Source organism: Barbatula barbatula, assembly GCF_947034865.1.
Source record: "Barbatula barbatula genome assembly, chromosome: 3".
In the NCBI taxonomy this organism is placed as follows: Eukaryota; Metazoa; Chordata; class Actinopteri; order Cypriniformes; family Nemacheilidae; genus Barbatula; species Barbatula barbatula.
The window spans coordinates 29,840,169-29,858,244 of NC_136764.1; the positions used below are offsets into that span (position 1 = coordinate 29,840,169).

General features: G+C 45.5%; 1 protein-coding gene across 1 annotated transcript in view; it reads right to left on the bottom strand.

The window, feature by feature from the left end:
- Positions 1–18,076, bottom strand: part of cacna1eb (calcium channel, voltage-dependent, R type, alpha 1E subunit b) — a gene marked incomplete at its 5' end in the record, with an annotated part of 250,899 nt that overhangs the window by 88,776 nt on the left and 144,047 nt on the right. Inside the window, 10 exons of the mRNA XM_079451973.1 lie at positions 2,670–2,767; positions 2,898–3,084; positions 3,660–3,858; positions 5,056–5,297; positions 5,691–5,824; positions 5,922–7,487; positions 7,620–8,431; positions 9,214–9,927; positions 10,924–11,159; positions 13,161–13,889. Coding sequence (XP_079308099.1) covers positions 2,670–2,767; positions 2,898–3,084; positions 3,660–3,858; positions 5,056–5,297; positions 5,691–5,824; positions 5,922–7,487; positions 7,620–8,431; positions 9,214–9,927; positions 10,924–11,159; positions 13,161–13,889 — 4,917 coding nt within the window. The remainder of the gene's footprint in view (positions 1–2,669; positions 2,768–2,897; positions 3,085–3,659; positions 3,859–5,055; positions 5,298–5,690; positions 5,825–5,921; positions 7,488–7,619; positions 8,432–9,213; positions 9,928–10,923; positions 11,160–13,160; positions 13,890–18,076) is intronic.

The following is an 18,076-nucleotide window of genomic DNA, read 5'->3' on the forward strand; positions in this document are numbered from 1 at the left end:
GTTTGGGATACATTCACCAAGAGTGAGAGAGAAGCTTTTGAACGTGGGTTCTGAGATAACACTTGAAAATGCGATAGACGTGGCTAGATCTCACGAGCTGGCTCGGTGCAATTAGAAACTTTTGCAAGCAACTCAAGCACATTCCGTGAGCAAACCGCGCACGCTATCTCTCATCATCATCTTAAAGGCGCAGTCCAAGGCAACACAGCACCAAGCACACAAACAAGGGCATGGAAGGCACCCCACCTAGTGGCGGTATACAAGATTCCAGACAGGCCATGGCAAGTAGTCGCTACAGATTTGTTCACCTGGAACAATGAAGACTATCTTCACTATTTCAGCAGATTCCTGGAGTTGGGCAAACTTTCCAGCACAACATCATCTGCTGTGATTCGCAAATTAAAGTCTACTTTCCCCAGGCATGGTATTCCTGAGACTGTTATTTCGACCCCCAGTACAGTTCAAGGGAGTTTGAAACCTTTGCCAAGACCTGGGAATTTACCAATACCAAAACAAGCCCACAAAGCACAAACCAGCAGTTGATTTCTAAAGTTGTACGCAGTAAGGATGCTAAGGCGTGAAGTTTGGAAAAGCAACATCATCAAAAATGCTATTGTGACAGATCGGCCAGGCCCCTGCCTCAGCTTAAGGAAGGACAGCTTGTCAGAATGCAAGAGCGAGGTCATTGGAGGCCAGCCGTCATTTTTAATATTAAGCAGTCAATATGTCAAGTTTTTCTTTTTAAAGGAAGGGGATGTAGTATTCACATGGTCATTGACCAAACACCTGTTATAAGTTACACACCCGTGTTCTCATTGGCCATAATGCAAGTATTATGCTGAATGTTGTAATGATGCAAGATCATTAAACATTGATATATACGTATACGGTATCCTGAGCCTTACTACCAAATATTACAGTTGTGACATAACACAATGGCCAGAAATTGACCCAGCGGAGGGAACACCTCTTTTGCGCCACTATCGAATTGCAAGGCGCAATGCTGGGCCGGCATGAGGAGGGATTGATTGCAACCCAACAGACGGTGGACGTTCTATCTGCCCAACTTCACGAGGTGACTAATCAATTAGATTGTCTACGCCTTGCACAGGCTGATACCTCTCTCTCCGGGTCAGCCTCGTGTTAATAATCCCCCACCGTAAAATGGCGAGCCAACCTTATGCTGGGCATTTATTATCCAGTGTGAGGCCGTCTTATCCCTACAGCCACGCACATATTCTAACGAGAGGGCTAAGGTTGCCTTTGTGATCTCCCTGTTAATCGGACAAGCTCGGCATTGGGGAGCAGCGATGTGGGAGGCACAGTCGGCACACAGCTATGACTTTTCGGATTTTAAAGCCGAGATGATTAAGATCTTCGACTGCTCAGTCTTCGGCAAGGAGGCATCACGACTTCTGGCGGCTCTCCGGCAAGGCAAGCGTTCTGTCGCGGATTACGCCATTGATTTCTGTACTTTGGCGGCTTCTTGCCACTGGAATGTGGAGGCTTTCGTGGCGCGCTTTCTCGAGGGTTTAACGGCGGAGGTCAAGGACGAGATTTATGCATTAGATCCTCCTGATGAACTTGATGGTCTCATAGATCTCGCCGTTCGCATCAACACCAGGATGGAACTGCGTCGGCGAGTCAAGGCGTCCTCTGGACCTTGCTTGGACTTCCATTCACCTCCCTTTGCTATACCCACTTCCAACGATGAATACGAGCCAATGCAGCTGGGTAGATTACGACTCTCTGCTAAGGTAAAGCAACGGCGTCTCAATGAGGGATTGTGTCTCTACTGTGGCAGTCTAGGACGTCCGGGAAAAGCTGGCGCTCGCCGGTAGTCAGGGGAGTGCTATCACCACCTCCCCCACCTTGGGCTCACGCACTCTCTTGCCGGTGGTTTTGACTCACAAACTGTTATCTATTAAAGCATCTGCCCTTATTGATTCGGGTGCGGAAGAGAATTTTGTGGATGAGGCTTGGGCCCACAGTAAGGGGTTCCATATCGTGCCTCTCAGTCCACCTATTAACGCCCACACGTTGGATGGTAGAGTTCTCAGGTTTGTCTCACTCATCACCATCCCTCTTGGGGTCATTACTTCAGGGAACCACAGGGAGGAGCTAACGTTCCTCGTTTTTCAATCTACATTTACATTTACATTTATACATTTGTCAGACGCTTTTATCCAAAGCGACTTACAAGTAGTTTTATACAGTGGCACATTACTGCAGAGCAATCAGGGGTAAGGTGTCTTGCTCAAGGGCCCTTCAGTCATGACCTGCTGGCACTGAGATTAGAACCGGCAACCTTCTGATCACAAGCCCAACGCTCTTACCATTAGGCCACAGCTGAATCTCCTATGTTTCCCATAGTAATCGGGCACCCATGGCTCTCTCTTCATAACCCTGCTATTAATTGGAGAAATCATTTTAGTTGGATTGCTTATTGTCATGCAAATTGTCTTGGTTCTGCACGATTTTCTTTTACTTCTTGCTCTGTTACGCAGATGGAGCGTGTCAATCTGACCCAAGTTCTTGAGGTTTATCATGAGTTACGGCGGTCTTCAGTAAATCCCGGACCACCTCTCTCCCTCCTCATCGCCAATACGAATGTGCCATCGACCTTCTCTCAGGCACCTCTCTGCCTCGCGGGCAACTTTTCTCCCTACCTCAATGGTTCTTTAGCAGCGGGCATCATTCGTCTCTCTTCCTCTCCGGCTGGTGCGGGGTTCTTCTTCGTGAAGAAGAAAGAGGGCTCCTTGCATCCCTGCATAGATTACAGAGGCCTCAATGACATAAGCGGTAGGGGATACCGATTTTTAATGGTTATGTCATCGGCATTTGAACTCTTGCTGGGAGCCAAGTTCTTCACGAAGCTAGATCTTCGCAACACTTACCATCTGGTCCGGATTAGGAAGGGGGATGAATGGAAGACGGCTTTCAATACTCCCATGGGGCATTTTGAGTATTTTGTTATGCCGTGTGGACTCTCCAATGGCCCAGCCATCTTCCAGGCACTCGTCAATGACGTACTGCGAGATGTGATTAATAAGTTCATTTTTGTTCATTTTCTTTGCCCCTTCTCTACAGGTACACATTTAGCACGTCAGACGAGTGCTCCAGTGCCTGCTGGAGAATCAGCTGTTCGTGAAGGCGGAGAAGTGTGAGTTCAATGTCCAGTCACTTTCATTCTTGGGACACATCATCTCACCGACGGGTATTACACCCATGTGCTTATTATTCTCTCCGATTGTTTCCCACAGAACAAAATTACGATGTTGGTAATCGAGAGCTGTTGGCTGTCTGGTTGGCCCTGGAGGAGTGGCGCCATTGGTTGGAAGGAGCTACCGTTCGCTTTGTTGTGTGGACCGACCACAAGAACCCGGAGTACATTCGGTCTGCCAAACGACTGAATTCCAGGTAGGGCTCACTGGGGCCACTCTTCCAGACTCACGTGCCATCTGGGAGCCAAGAGATCACTGGCTTCCATCCGCCAGCGGTTTTGGTGGCCGACTAGTGCGGAGGATGTTCGCCGGTTTGTCGGGGCCTGCTCGGTCTGTGCCCAAAACAGTTCTTACAGTCTACCTCCTTCCGGGCTACTCCAACCCCTTCCCGTCCCTGGTCTCATATTGCCCTGGACTTTGTGGTTGGTCTCCCACCTTCCAGTGGCAATACTGTGGTCCTCACTGTCGTGGATCGCTTTTCTAAAGCGGTTCATTTCATTGCTCTTCTTAAACTCCCTTCGGCCAAGCAGACTGCCCGGATGGTCATCGACCATGTCTTCCCGATTCACGGCCTTCCGGAGGATGTGGTCTCTGACAGAGGTCCCCAGTTTAGTTTGCGGTTCTGGCGGGAGTTCTGCCCGACAGATTGGCGTGTTTGCCAGTCTGTCGTCAGGCTTTCATCCTCAGACCAACGGGCAGTCCGAGCATGCCAACCAGGAGTTGGGTCGGATGCTCCGCTGCCTGGCCTCTCATAACCCTGCATCTTGGAGCCAGCAGCTCACGTGGGTGGAATATGCTCACAACTCTTTGCCAGTGTTGTCGACTGGGCTGTCTCCATTCATGTGCTGTCTGGGGTATCAGCCTCCCCTGTTTCCTTCCCAGGTCCCGGAGGAAGAGGGCCAGGGAAGTGCTGATCCGTGCCAGGGATTGCGTCAAGCGTACCGCAGATCGCCACCGGAGGAGAGTTCCCAGATCCATCTGTGGACAACAGGTATGGCTCTCCACTAAAGACCTTCCCTTATGGGTCCCGGCTCGCAAGTTGGCACCCCGCTTTATAGGGCCATATCCCATTGTCAAGGTTTTCAATCCGGTGGCGGTACGCCTTCACTTGCCTAAGTCCCTAGTACGGGTCCATCCAGTATTTCATGTATCTAAGGTAAAACCTGTTCTTCATTCTCCCCATTTACCCCCTGTTGTGTCTCCCATATCTCCCCCATCTCCCCTGAGCATTGATGGTGCCCCTGCCTTCAAGGTCAAGAAAATACTGGACTCCAGACGACTTGGACGGGGTTCCAGTACTTGGTGGATTGGGAGGGGTATGGCCCTTTAGGAGAGATGTTGGGTCCCGGCCCAGGACATTCTGGACCGCTCGCTCATCGAGGCATTACATCGCATCCAAGCCTACCCGGTATTGGCCGCGTCGGTAGTCACGCCTATGGGGTAATGTCAGGACTCGGGTCAAATCCTTGCTCACTCTTCCTCTTTCATTTTTGTTTTACACTCTTCAACGTGCGCTCAGTCACAGCTGCTACCACTCTATCATTTCACTCTCTTGCACACCTGTTCTCTCTTTGCTCGCAAATTTTTCCCTGTTATAGTTCCCTCCGACTTTGTTCCTTGCCAATGTGTTTTGCTAATGTTGCTTATCGCCTTGACCTGTACCGTGGTACACCTTGTCATTGTGGATTAGCCGTGTACTAACCTTGTCTTCTGTCAGCGTGTGCTCATCCAAGTTGGTGATTGCCGGTTTGGTCTCCTTGAACTGTTCCTTTGGTTTTTACTCCTGCCCGTCTATTTACGAGTTGCTTCGCCGCTCTGATAAAGTTCTTACCCCGATTGACCATCGCCTGTCCCTCTTCTGAACTGTCGCTGCCTCTCTGGACTCTGTTTGTAGATCGACCGACCCCAGCCTGTCCGACTATGTGATGAGTTAAGTGCTCAGAAGGGTCTGAAGTGGTACTAGAACCCGGGTCTTCCTGCTGAGAGCACAACCTAACTACCTCTAGACCACTGTTGACCAGGAGGCTTAAACTCTTCACACTTAGGCACGCTTTACTTGGCATTACAAACAAACTAACAAACAAAAGGCAAAATCACAGAGCAACTAAAACAAAGGTGTCAAATGCAAGAACTCAGGTACTCCATACAATGGGTAGGCTCAAGACTGAACGAGAAATAAAGCACTGGCCAAACTTAAATAGACAAACATCAGGTGATGCAAATTATAACTAACAAGCCTCGGTAATAGTTCATGGTTGGTGCAACCTAGTGGTTGGGAGAGTCGTTGTAGGGTAGAAGTGATGCAGCGCCACCGGGTGGTTGGGAGAGTCATTGCAGACAGATCCTTACAGGAGGCCCTCTCTCAGGGACGGCTCCTGACGTTCCTTCAATCATGGCTGGGGCCTAGAACGGTTGAAGTCTCTTATAAGGTTCGGATCGAGAATGTCTCCTGCTGGAACCCAGCACCTCTCCTCTGGGCCATAACCCTCCCAGTCCACTAGGTATTGGACCTTGCCCCGGACTCGGCGTACATCAAGCAGTCGACGGACGGAGTATGCTGGTTTCCCACCAATGAGCTGGGGTAGGGGGGGGTTTCTTTGCTGTGGATGAACGAGAGCAGACAAAAGGCTTTAAACGGGAAATGTGGAAAGTGGGGTGAATGCGCATGGACCTTGGTAGAAGTAGCCGATAGGATACAGGGTTGATCTTCTTAAAGATCTTGAAGGGCCCAATGCACCGAGGAGCCAGTTTCCGAGATTCTTGGTGGAGTGGAAGGTCCTTGGTTGACAACCACACCCTCTGGCCCTGGCGTAGTGATGGCCCAAGTCTACGGTGCCTATTGGCCTGTTTCTGCTGCCGTTGAGATGCTGATACTAGGGATGTACGTGCTCTCTTCCAGGCCTGGTGGCACCTCTTGACTAGTAGGCTTGCGGCTGGTACATGGGACTCTAGATCCTGCTCAGGAAACAACTGGGGAGGAAAGCCAAATTGACACTCGAAAGGAGACATGCCCAAGGATGAACTGTATAATGTGTTGTGTGCAAACTCAGCCCAAATCAGACGGGAGCTCCAGGTGCTGTGATTGTTGGAGGCCAAGCACCTGAGGGTCTTCTCGATCTCCTGGTTGACCCGTTCTGTCTGACCGTTGGACTGGGGGTGGAACCCAGAGGATAGACTGATGGATGCCCCAATTAGACGACCAAAAGCTCTCCAAAGCCGAGACGTGAATTGCGGTCCCCGATCAGAGACCATGTCCTGAGGGAACCCGTGGATTCTGAAAACATGCTGCATCATGAGGTCTGCCGTTTGGCAGGCTGTAGGGATCTTGGGCAGAGGTATTAGATGACAAGCCTTTGAAAATCTGTCGACCACCACCAGAATGACTGTGTTTCCTTGTGATTTGGGAAGTCCAGTAACAAAATCCAACGAAATGTGAGACCAAGGGCGTTTAGGGATGGGTAATGGATGAAGCAGGCCATAAGGGTGGGCCTTAGGCTCCTTATTCTGAGCACAAACAGAGCAGGCTGCCACGAAGTTTCTAACATCCGATTGCATGCCCGGCCACCAGAATTGGTTCTGGATCTGCTTCAAAGTCCTTGTAGCCCCAGGGTGACACGAAAGGACAGATGCATGTCCCCACTGCAAAACATCAGATCGGACAACCTTCGGAACAAAGAGACGACCTGGGGGGCCATTACCTGGGTCAGGCTGCCGTTGTTGGGCCTTTTTCACTGCCAACTTAATACTCCACTGGACTCCTGCCAACATCTTTGTACTGGGGATAATGGGCTCAGCTCTGTCCTCTCCCTCCAGCCTGTTGAATTGTCTCGAAAGGGCATCTGGCTTTGAATTCTTGGAACCTGGTCTATACGAGAGAAGAAACTCGAAACGATTAAAAAACAAAGCCCATCGGGCCTGGCGAGGACTCAACCTCTTAGCCTCCTGGATGTATATAAGGTTCTTGTGGTCTGTCCATATGACAAATGGATGCTTGGCCCCCTCCAGCCACTGTCTCCACTCCTCAAGTGCTAGTTTTATTGCCAACAGTTCTCGGTTACCTATGTCATAATTTCTCTCTGCTGGTGTGAGACGACGTGAAAAGAAGGCACACGGATGAAGCTTGTTATCTTTCTTGGAAGTTTGGGACAAAACCGCCCCAACACCAGCGTCTGACGCATCCACCTCTACTACGAAGGGTAACTCGGGTTCAGGGAGGGTTAAAATGGGTGCTGAGGTGAAGCGTTGCTTGAGCAGGCTAAATGCCTTAGAAACCGTTCAAGTGGCCTGACAAGGCAGATGTGTCCCCTTGGTAAGGGCGGTGAGAGGTTCTGCAATGGAGCTGAAATCCCTAATAAACCTTCTGTAGAAGTTAGAAAACCCGAGAAAGCGTTGTACCTCCTTCACAGAGCAGGGTTGTGGCCAGTTCAGGACTGCGTGAGTCTTTCCAGGATCCATCTGAATGTTGCCCTCTGAGATTATAAAACCAAGGAAGGAGACAGTGGGTACATGAAACTCACTCTTCTCCAGCTTCACGAAGAGGTTGTTTCTTAAGAGTTGAGACAGAACCTGCTGAACGTGCTGAACGTGATCTTGGTAACATCGGGAGAAGATTAAAATGTCATCAAGGTACACGAACACAAACTTGTTTAGCATATCTCGTAAGACATCATTGATGAGGGCTTGGAAAACGGCTGGGGCATTGACAAGCCCGAAAGGCATTACCTGATATTCATAATGACCTGTCGGGGTATTGAAGGCTGTCTTCCACTCATCCCCGGCCCGAATCCTCACCAAGTGATAGGCATTACGCAGATCCAGCTTTGTGAATATGGTTGCACCCTGCAGGAGCTCAAAAGCCGTGGTCATCAGCGGCAGTGGGTAACGGTTCTTCACTGTAATCCGATTGAGTCCCCGGTAGTCAATGCAGGGTCGAAGACTGCCATCCTTCTTCCCCACAAAGAAGAACCCGGCCCCTGCCGGTGAGGTTGATGGGCGAATAAATCCACTCTCGAGGGACTTGTTAATGTACTCCTCCATGGACGCTCTCTCGGGGGCTGACAGTGAGAAAAGCCTTCCTCGAGGAGGACAAGTGCCTGGGAACAATTCAATTGTACAATCATATGGTCTGTGGGGTGGAAGAGCGGCCGCACGTACCTTGCTGAACACTTCAGACAGGTTGGTATACTCCATGGGTATGGCGGATACATCTGGAGATGCCCCAGGAGCACGGGGATCCACTTGTTTTAACCCGGAGACCGCCAACACCTCCATGCGTCGGACTGGTGGCGCAGGCGGACCTTGGAAATTCCTCTGTGACTCGAGAGGGTGACAAAGAGACAAGCCAGATATATCACAATTGGGGCCCCACCCCCTTATCTGGTTGGAGGACCAATTGATCTGGGGATTGTGGTGAACTAGCCAGGGGTAACCAAGTATCAAAGGGAATTCAGGAGAGTTAATTATGAAAAACTGTATCTCTTCTCTGTGGGAGTTCACTTGCAAACATAGAAGTGAGGTACACTGGCTTACCTGACCAGAGCCGAGGGGTCTACCATCCAATGCGGTGACAGATAGTGGGTCTTGGAGGGTTATGGGTTGAATTCTTAACCTCATGGCCAAGTTACGATCCATAAAATTTCCAGCGGCCCCAGAGTCTATAAAGGCCCTTAACTCGTGCACCTCCTCCTTCCAAGAAAGTGTAACGGAAATAAAAAAAACGGAGGCTGCTGGTTGGGGGTAAGTAATTACTCTCGTCCCAGGCCCCCTCTCCTCGGGCGAGAGTTGCCTTTTCCCACCAGCTGCGGGCAACTGATTCGGAAGTGTCCTGCCTCCCCACAGTATAAGCAACACCTCTCCCTCATCCGTCTGTCCCTCTCAGCTTGTGACAATCGGGTCCCGCCCAGCTGCATTGGCTCCTCAGCATTACCCATAGATGATGGAGATGTTGGTGTATAGCTCCGGGGTAGCCAGGTCTAACGACAGCGCTCGCCTTGGCGAGCTCGGATGCGATTGTCCAGTCTAATAGCGGTGTCGATTAGGGAGTCCAGGTCCGGAGCTGGCTCTCTATAGGACAGTTCATCCTTTAGTTCAGGTAGTAGGGCTTGATAAAAAACTGCCTTTAGAGCTTGTGACCCCCACTGACTCTCTGCAGCTAGGGTGCGGAACTCTATGGCAAACTCTGCCACACTACGTGCTCCTTGAGTGAGTTGAAGCAAACCATGATCAATGTCTCTTCCACGAACAGGGTGATGAAACACCTTCTTCATCTCGTCCATAAAGAGCTTGCAGTTGGAGACAAGAGGAGACTCCTTCTCCCAGAGGGATGTAGCCCATTCCAACGCCTTTCCTGTGAGAAGAGTCGTCATATATGCCACTCTGCTGTTCTCTGTGGGGAAACTGTTAGCCTGCAGCTGAAAAGCCAGAGTACACTGTGTGATGAATCCGCGGCACCAATCTGGGTTTCCATCATACCTCTCAGGAGCTGGAAGTCTAGGCTCGAGTTGAAGGCCTGCTGGTGGCCCTAGGAGTTGGGGAGTAGACTGGGTTGCTGTGGAAGGGGAAGTCTCAGATGGGGTTTGGTGCCTGAGGTGTTGAAGAATCTCTGCTAACATCTGGTCATGCTTCTGAATGGCTCCAGCTTGACTCGAGAGTTGAGCCAGAATACGATCCACGTTGGAGGAAGGCTTGGTCTCCTCTGCTGGGTCTACATTCATGGTTCAGTCTTGCTGTGATGAGTTAAGTGCTCAGAAGGGTCTGAAGTGGTACTAGAACCCGGGTCTTCCTGCTGAGAGCACAACCTAACTACCTCTAGACCACTGTTGACCCACGTGCAGAGGAAGAAAGAACCACTTAGGCACGCTTTACTTGGCATTACAAACAAACTAACAAACAAACAAACAAAAGGCAAAATCACAGAGCAACTAAAACAAAGGTGTCAAATGCAAGAACTCAGGTACTCCATACAATGGGTAGGCTCAAGACTGAACGAGAAATAAAGCACTGGCCAAACTTAAATAGACAAACATCAGGTGATGCAAATTATAACTAACGAGCCTCGGTAATAGTTCATGGTTGGTGCAACCTAGTGGTTGGGAGAGTCGTTGTAGGGTAGAAGTGATGCAGCGCCACCTGGTGGTTGGGAGAGTCATTGCAGACAGATCCTTACAGACTATCTCCAAATTGACGATTCCCGAGCCTGGCTCGAGTGTGACTTTGATTTGACTTTTTGTCCTTAATAAACATTTGTGTTCCACCTGCTTTTGGGTCATTCTCCCTCTGGTCGTGACAAAAAGACCATGTCAAACTAAAGTGAACCTGTAGTTTTTTGGCGTTTACAATGCATTTAACTAAACTCAGAGCATTTCCAAAGATGATCTAAAACATCTGTAGTGCTCTCTTATATTAAAAACAAACTGTAAAATTACAGATTTTCTACTAAAAATATACTCAAGTAAGAGAAAAAGTACCCACTTATCATTTTTACTTTAAAAGTACATATTTTCCAAAATGTTACTCAAGTAAATGTAACGAAGTAAATGTATCGCGTTACTACCCACCTCTGGACTTAGTAGACATCATTTATATGGATGTAAACCGTTTGAATAGAGAGACATTTTGGTAGTTGCAAGAGTCAAGAGACACTATATATGTATATAGCATTAATAACACTGTGAATAAAGAGACAAACAAAATGACATACCTGTAATTGGTGCCAATTCCAGTAAAGGCTGGGATGATGTCTCTCGTTTTATGCTGGCTCCTCTTTTACACTCCTCTTGATTTAAATAGCTGGCATTTTTGTCAATGTCCGAGACTTCCCCTAAAACGTATTTAAATTCATGTCTTTCTGCTTGATCCTCCATTTCAGTATTTAAAAACTGTAGCTTCTGAAGACAAGATGCTTGGGAAACCTCAGACACATCACCAAAAAACTCACTAAAACACAAATAAAAAGGTGTGAATGTTTGATCTGTCTAAATAAGGCGAAATAGTATTTATCCTAAATTATTTACAGTTCATTAAATCACTTCATGTTTAATATATTTTGTGTATTATAGCCTATACATCATATGCTTTAGCGATGGGAATGGAAACATAAAACATTTTCATATGGAAGAATTGAAGTGTTCCTGTAGAGAACAAATGACTTGCATCCTCGCTTAGCATTAATCTAAAAAGCCATCTATTTATTAATAATAGATTATTGACACCTGGCATCTATGTATTAAAGAGTAAGTAACATTACATCATGAAAATCAATTACTATATATGCATTGTGTTATGTTGCCGTGTTTGAATGTAAGCAGTATGCCAAGTTGTTAGTCCGAGGGTAAATTAATATCACAGTTATCGGCTCTGAATCACACAAACGAGACGTGACCTAGTCCGAGTCTCTAACCGCTGCATATATACGTACCTAGAAATATCCCCCGCCTGCGTTTTGTTGAGACTGCCACAAAAACTTAACTCTCCTCCCCCAAAAACACTATCGTTTGTTTGTCATTCGTGTGCATCATGTCTACAACCTGTGTTCTACGTTGTGAAACGAAGTCCGTCTTATTTAAACTACCAAAGGAAGAACTTCTGAGGAAACAATGGTTACAATTAATTTTTCAAACAACACCAACGGAGTATAACCCCAGGGTTTTACTGTGTGCGCGTCATTTCACCGACGATTACTTCAATAATCTTGGTGCATTCACTGCAGGATGTGTTAAACGACTATCCTTGAAAGAGGGGGAAATACCAACTTTATTTGGAACTTTTAGCTCCACCGAATCACAACCTGAAAGTGTGACTATTTGTTTTTGTCTTAACATAGAATAAATATTTGTACCATGCGTCTGTGTTCAGCTAATGCATATAACGCTAACGTTAACATGTACCGTTATTTCTGGGGTATAACAGTTTGTTTATCTAGCTATGAATTCAGCTAATTCAAGTGTTCAATCTATTAACTCTCAAAGTATTTATTTCAAGAACTGAGTGGAGTACTATCTGTATTGTAATAACATCTGACGATACGAACACCATACATTGTATGCCGTGACAACTAGTCCAACTATAATACTGTTACTAGAGAAGTGTAAATGTCCTTTTTGCGCCTAAATAGATATATAGATAGATATATATGGGGTGAAACTAAAATAATTCTAAAATGCTTTATGTAAAATAACAACGCACAGTAAAGAAGTAATAAAATATTACGTTAGTAATAATATTATTTCAATGATGAGCAAAAGACCAACATGCATGTTGTCACACTGGAGTTTCTTTTTGATTAGCCTATTCGGATGTTTCTTTGTTAGACTGGGTCTTAAACTGCTATCTATACACTGCATATAATATCCAGGATAGCTTCTTGCGGATAAAAGAGGATTAGACGGATGCATCGCGGAACGAATCATTTGAGAGTCAGTCAAGAAGTATGGTAAGAACAACTGCCTATTTTTATACACAATAGTGTTTGTACACCTTGTATGTACATAAACTTGTTGTTGGACACTCCATAAACCAAAGTAGGACCTAATCTAACGTTACGTACTCTTTAATACATTTTTTTGGCACGTGAAGTATTTATTTTTGACCAACCCCAACTATGCTTAAAGCATTCACAGGTACACTCACCTAAAGGATTATTAGGAACACCATACAAAATTGCTTAAATCACATTTCTTTCCCATTCTGACATTCAGTTTGTAGTTCAGGAGATTGTCTTGACCAGGATCACACCCGTAAATGCATTGAAGCAACTGCCATGTGATTGATTGGTTGATAAGATAATTACATTAATGAGAAATTGAACAGATGTTCCTGATAATCCTTTAGGTGAGTGTATATGCTTCTAATCGAGAAATCCCAAATATTAATTCAGGTTATTTTTTAATAAATTCTATGTTCTACTAAATGTTAAATAGGAGATGGTGGCTTTCTTACTGTCGCCGTTCATCCTGATTCTCAGTTTGCCTGGAGGACATTATTATTTCAGTTTCATCAATGTGCAGAATGTTTTTTGACTGTGTTTCCTCATTTTTACTGTCATCCCCCTGTTTCTCGCTGTAGCCAAACTGCTGGTGATTATCTATGTTTTTCGCCTCTGTTCTGGACTCTCTATGTCTGTGGCGTTTAGGTCTTCTGCCCTCCACCACTCCAACAGCAGCAGCAGCCCGAAACTTCCGTGCTACGCGATGCCTTCTTTCTGTATTGGAATGAATATTTATACTTGGCTTGTCCTCATGTCCAGATCCCATCAAGGGTACCGGCTCAGACTCTGGAGGTTCAGGCAGAGGGATGGTGATGGACATGGGCGGTTCTGGTAGAGGCATAACCACTGACATTGGTGATTCTGGCAAGTGCAAAGGGCTTGTTTCAGGGGACAAGCCATCGTGCTCGTGATGATCGCTCACTGGAGTGTCCAGCTGGTCCTCTGTGGGACTGACAAACAGGACCTCACGGCTGGCCATCTTCCGTCGTTTCCGCAGCTGGTTCGCCCGTTGCTCCCACACAGATATGTTTATCTTTTTACGTCTATCACGGCGACCAGCAAAAGCATTAACAGGCTGTTCTTCGCTTTGCTTTTCAGCAGAGTCCTCTTCTGCCTCTGCAGGAGATGGCCTGCCTCGGTGGATAGCACGTTTCCTGTACAAGTATGGCCTCCTTCTCCTCCTGCATAAACAGGATACATCTTAGTGGAGCTGAGCAGCATGCACAATCATGGTTTACCAGGTTTGAGAAAAATAGCTCAAATAAAAAACTATGGCCATTAAAAAGCATTCAAGAGAACATAAAATTTTTATAAATAATATATATTTATATGTATGTCTATATACAGTATGCATACAGTATGTGGTGCTGTATATGTATCTATGAAACAAGACAAGCTTTAAAGTGTACAAAAACTAGAGAGGAAAATGTATCATTTGCACATGTTGATGAGATGGACAATGCATGGACAGATTAAAACCAATAAAAAGATATATGAACACATTTTACTTACAAAGTTTATTCTTTTGATGTCCTTGAAATCAACTAAATAATTCATTAAAAATAAACCATTTGGGTAGATTAGGCGAATGAAACAATTGATATTGCAAGACTGCACTCAAACTGACTCATAGTTCATAGCGAACGCCAAGAACTCAGAAAACAACCCACATTGGGCATGTGAATTTGAGTATCATCATGTAGTTGTGAGCTCAAACTGATTTTGCCAAGTGAGATATGTATTTATTTCTACAACATTTTTGTAGAAAAAGTCTATACCCACCCCAAAATCAGAGGGAAATGATAGGTCAGTAACAATGGTGTACAAGCCCCTGTCTGTAAACTTAAACTGCACTTGAACTGTAACTAATCCCTCAAATCTGATCTTGGTACATAGATCACACGTACTGTATATGTACGCTATTTTCAAAATGTGATGCATATATGAAGAGTTTGTTCCGAAATGAGGTGTCTCCGTTTTTAAATCAATGTTTAAAAAATCATGTTTTTATTGTCCATTCCAATTAATGTCAATCAAACTGCGGTTGGTTTGTTTTGATTTAAGCCATAATAACTAAAAAATACAGCAAACTAACATAATCATTTTTCTTTTTGAGAATTGAGTTATCTATCTCATTTTGGAACCAAACTCTTCATATAGTTATCATCAAGCTCAACAACTTTAGCAATGATACCCATTACACTGTAAACATACTTTTATGCCTTCATTAATGTAGAGCTTAGGCACAGCCAAAATGTTTGATTATTCTTAAGTCAAAATACCCCACTCTAAGAGACAGCGCCCAGAACCAGCATGGGGCCACCAGAACATCAGCTCCAATGGTTTGGGAGATTAAACAAGAGTTATTGTTTTATTTCATCAGTAGTTTCAAGAGTTATATTTACTCGGACGTTAACAGGACAGTTTACGACTTTCAAAGACTCTGTGGGCAGAGTACTTTGTAATTAGTAACTAGTAATTCATTACTTTTTCATATTCAATAGTGTAAATAGATTACTGTACAAACGACTTTCTCCAAAAAGTAATGAAATACTAATTACTTTCTACATCCTATATCATCCTTGATTAGTTAAGTGATTTAAGGATATAAAGCTTTACAATCTCCACGCGCACACATAACTTTGTTCAGCACTACAATTAGTGTAGGAAATGGTTAATGTAAATTATATTATTAAATGTGAATTTTCATTTTGTACCAAACATTGCACATTTGCAATGGGTTCGTCATTACCATGTACTATTATCAAATCTAACCTGAAGTCCAGTATCTAGCTTTTTGCAACTTTAATTCAACTTCTTTGTAATTACAAAACTAGCCTGAAAAGTTGGTATTTTGGACAAAGCTCTATCATTGAAATTGAAATACAGGTGTGGTGAGGAAGGCGAGACGAGAGCCGTGAGGCGGGGCCGGTGGCGTGAGTGCCCCCACCGGTCCTGCATATCTCACAGGTCTCATCCCACCTTCCTCACCACAACAGGTATACCTCTAATTAATTTCAGTTAAATCGTTGATTTCTTTATTTTAAAATTTGAACAGAACCAACTGATAAAAAGAAATGACGGACAAATGGCACAATCATATATGAAATTTCCGTCAATGTGTTTTGATGGGTTTACAAACTAGTGTCTATTTCATAGTTCCAGACCGCTAGAGACAGTGAGTATATAGTGGAAGCATCACGTCTCAAGCATTCATCGAGAATCCCATATTAGATTCAGTCACACGTGACCTTGACCGATGACTCTTTGGAAGCTATATAAAACCCCCGACTACATCATGGTCGGTCTCTTTGTCATTCCCGCAGAGGATCTTTGAGTGTGCATAGCTTTATTGGTTGGCGTTTGCCCCCGCAATAGCTTTGTCTCGAGTATTTAAACTGCATATTAATGAAGTAGCGTTTCAAATTACATTGGATGTTTTTCTTTGTGCCTATTGGTAACAGGGTATTGTTTTTTTGTGTGCACGTTTCAGTGTTAACTACATAACAGCACTCCCTGGTGGGGATTCAGTTAATTGACCCATTGGTTCTCAAGGGTTTATTTTTGTTCTGAGTTCTGAACAATATGGCTGCTTCATGGTCCACAGGCTCCATGGACTTCTTGGATGCACATATGGAACGCCCCGACTGCTTAGGCGTGGAGCATCTAAGGAAGGCCTTAATTGATCCTTGCCCTGATTGTAATAGACCCAAGGTTCAGGCTGGTAGCAAGCTTTCAGCTAGCAAGACTATAGGACTCTTGAAGAAGAGACATATTTCCATCTCTATCCCATCAGGTGACGAAGTTATCTAATGCTGTTTAGGGTATTCAAGCTTTGCTGACCAAATCATTCCCTTCTTCCAGCAGCAACATCCATTGGGGAATGGTGAAATATGCCCCCCGTTCCCTCACCGCCTGGATCTAGGCCAGCAGCGGAAAGTTCTAGGTAGTCATGTCAAGTCAACTTTATTTATATAGCGCAATTTAAATTGTTACAAAGCAGCTGTACATGAAATCATATTGACTATAAGCAAAACATATAAGGTTATTTAAGTCAAAACGATAAAGGCCCATGTTGCGGATGGGCTGTCCGTCATGCAATCAAGCCCAAAATGTGATTCACTCGGGTGGACCTAAAAGATGTGCATTTACATGTTCCCATCGCACCTCATCACAGAAGGTTTCTTCTCTTCACGTTTCAGAGCATGACATACCAGTTCAGAGAAACATCAAGCAACTCAAGAGACGTGTTGTCTGATGCTTTCTCCTCAAATTTTCACTCAAGTTGTTCAGGCTGCACTAGAACCTCTTCAATGGAAGGACATATTAATCCTTTCGTATTTGGGCGATTGGCTGTTGTGCGCCAGATCGCCTAAGCAAGCTTCCTGCGGCTGGCTGGCCTTTTCTAGGCAGCCTCATCTGTAATTTAGTTAGGCCTGTTGCATCTCCTGCCTCTTCAACGCTGTTTGATAGCAAAGCGCCTATCACCGATTCACAATCAGCATTCGCTGGTTCGCGTCATGACTGACTGTGCTGCCGCTCTGAGTTTCCAGAGGACAACAGAGTTCCTTCAGAGAGGTGTTCCGATTGGGCCACCAATCTAGGGCACGCAGGGAGGTGATAACCACAGATGCTTCCCTCAGTGGGCGGGAAGGACTTTGGTAACATTGTGGTGTACAGGGCAACTGGAACCACACGTTACAGGACGTTGCAAATAAATCTCCTTGAGCTTTGTGCAATCTTCTTCACTTTGAAACATTTTGCACACAAACTTGTAGGGACGAACATTTTAGTGAAGACGGATCACTATGGTAAAGCTAGTGCCCCTTCAGCCCTGTCAGCCCATCGGGATCCGATGGGGCAGGCGTCAGTGGGTGCAGAAAGGTTAGTTGTCGCTTTACACTTATCGAAGCAGAGGCTCGCCCATTGGCAGTTGACACCATAATTGAGGTGTATCGTTCAGCAGACTATTATACGATGCCTGCACCTGTTAGGTGTCATTCAACTCGAGCAGTGGCCATGTCTTGGGTGGCATTGCGTGGCGTGCCCCTGTCAGATGCATGTTCTTGGACTGCTACTTGGACATCACCATGCACATTTACAAGGTTTTACAGACTTAATGTGACTTCTGTTCCTTTTATTGGCTCGCCAGTCTTGCTTGTTGACGTTCATGCTGCGGTATCCACGTGACTTGGTTGTATTCGTCTTCCACTTTGTACTGACCGTCTCTGGTGGTCTTCCACTATTCATAGAACCACCGTTATGGAAGTAACCAGCGATACTACTAGCATAGTGGCATAATGGTTTAAAAGCTTATCTCAAGCACGTCTCAAGTCAAAATGGTTGATCATTCTAAAAATGTTACCGT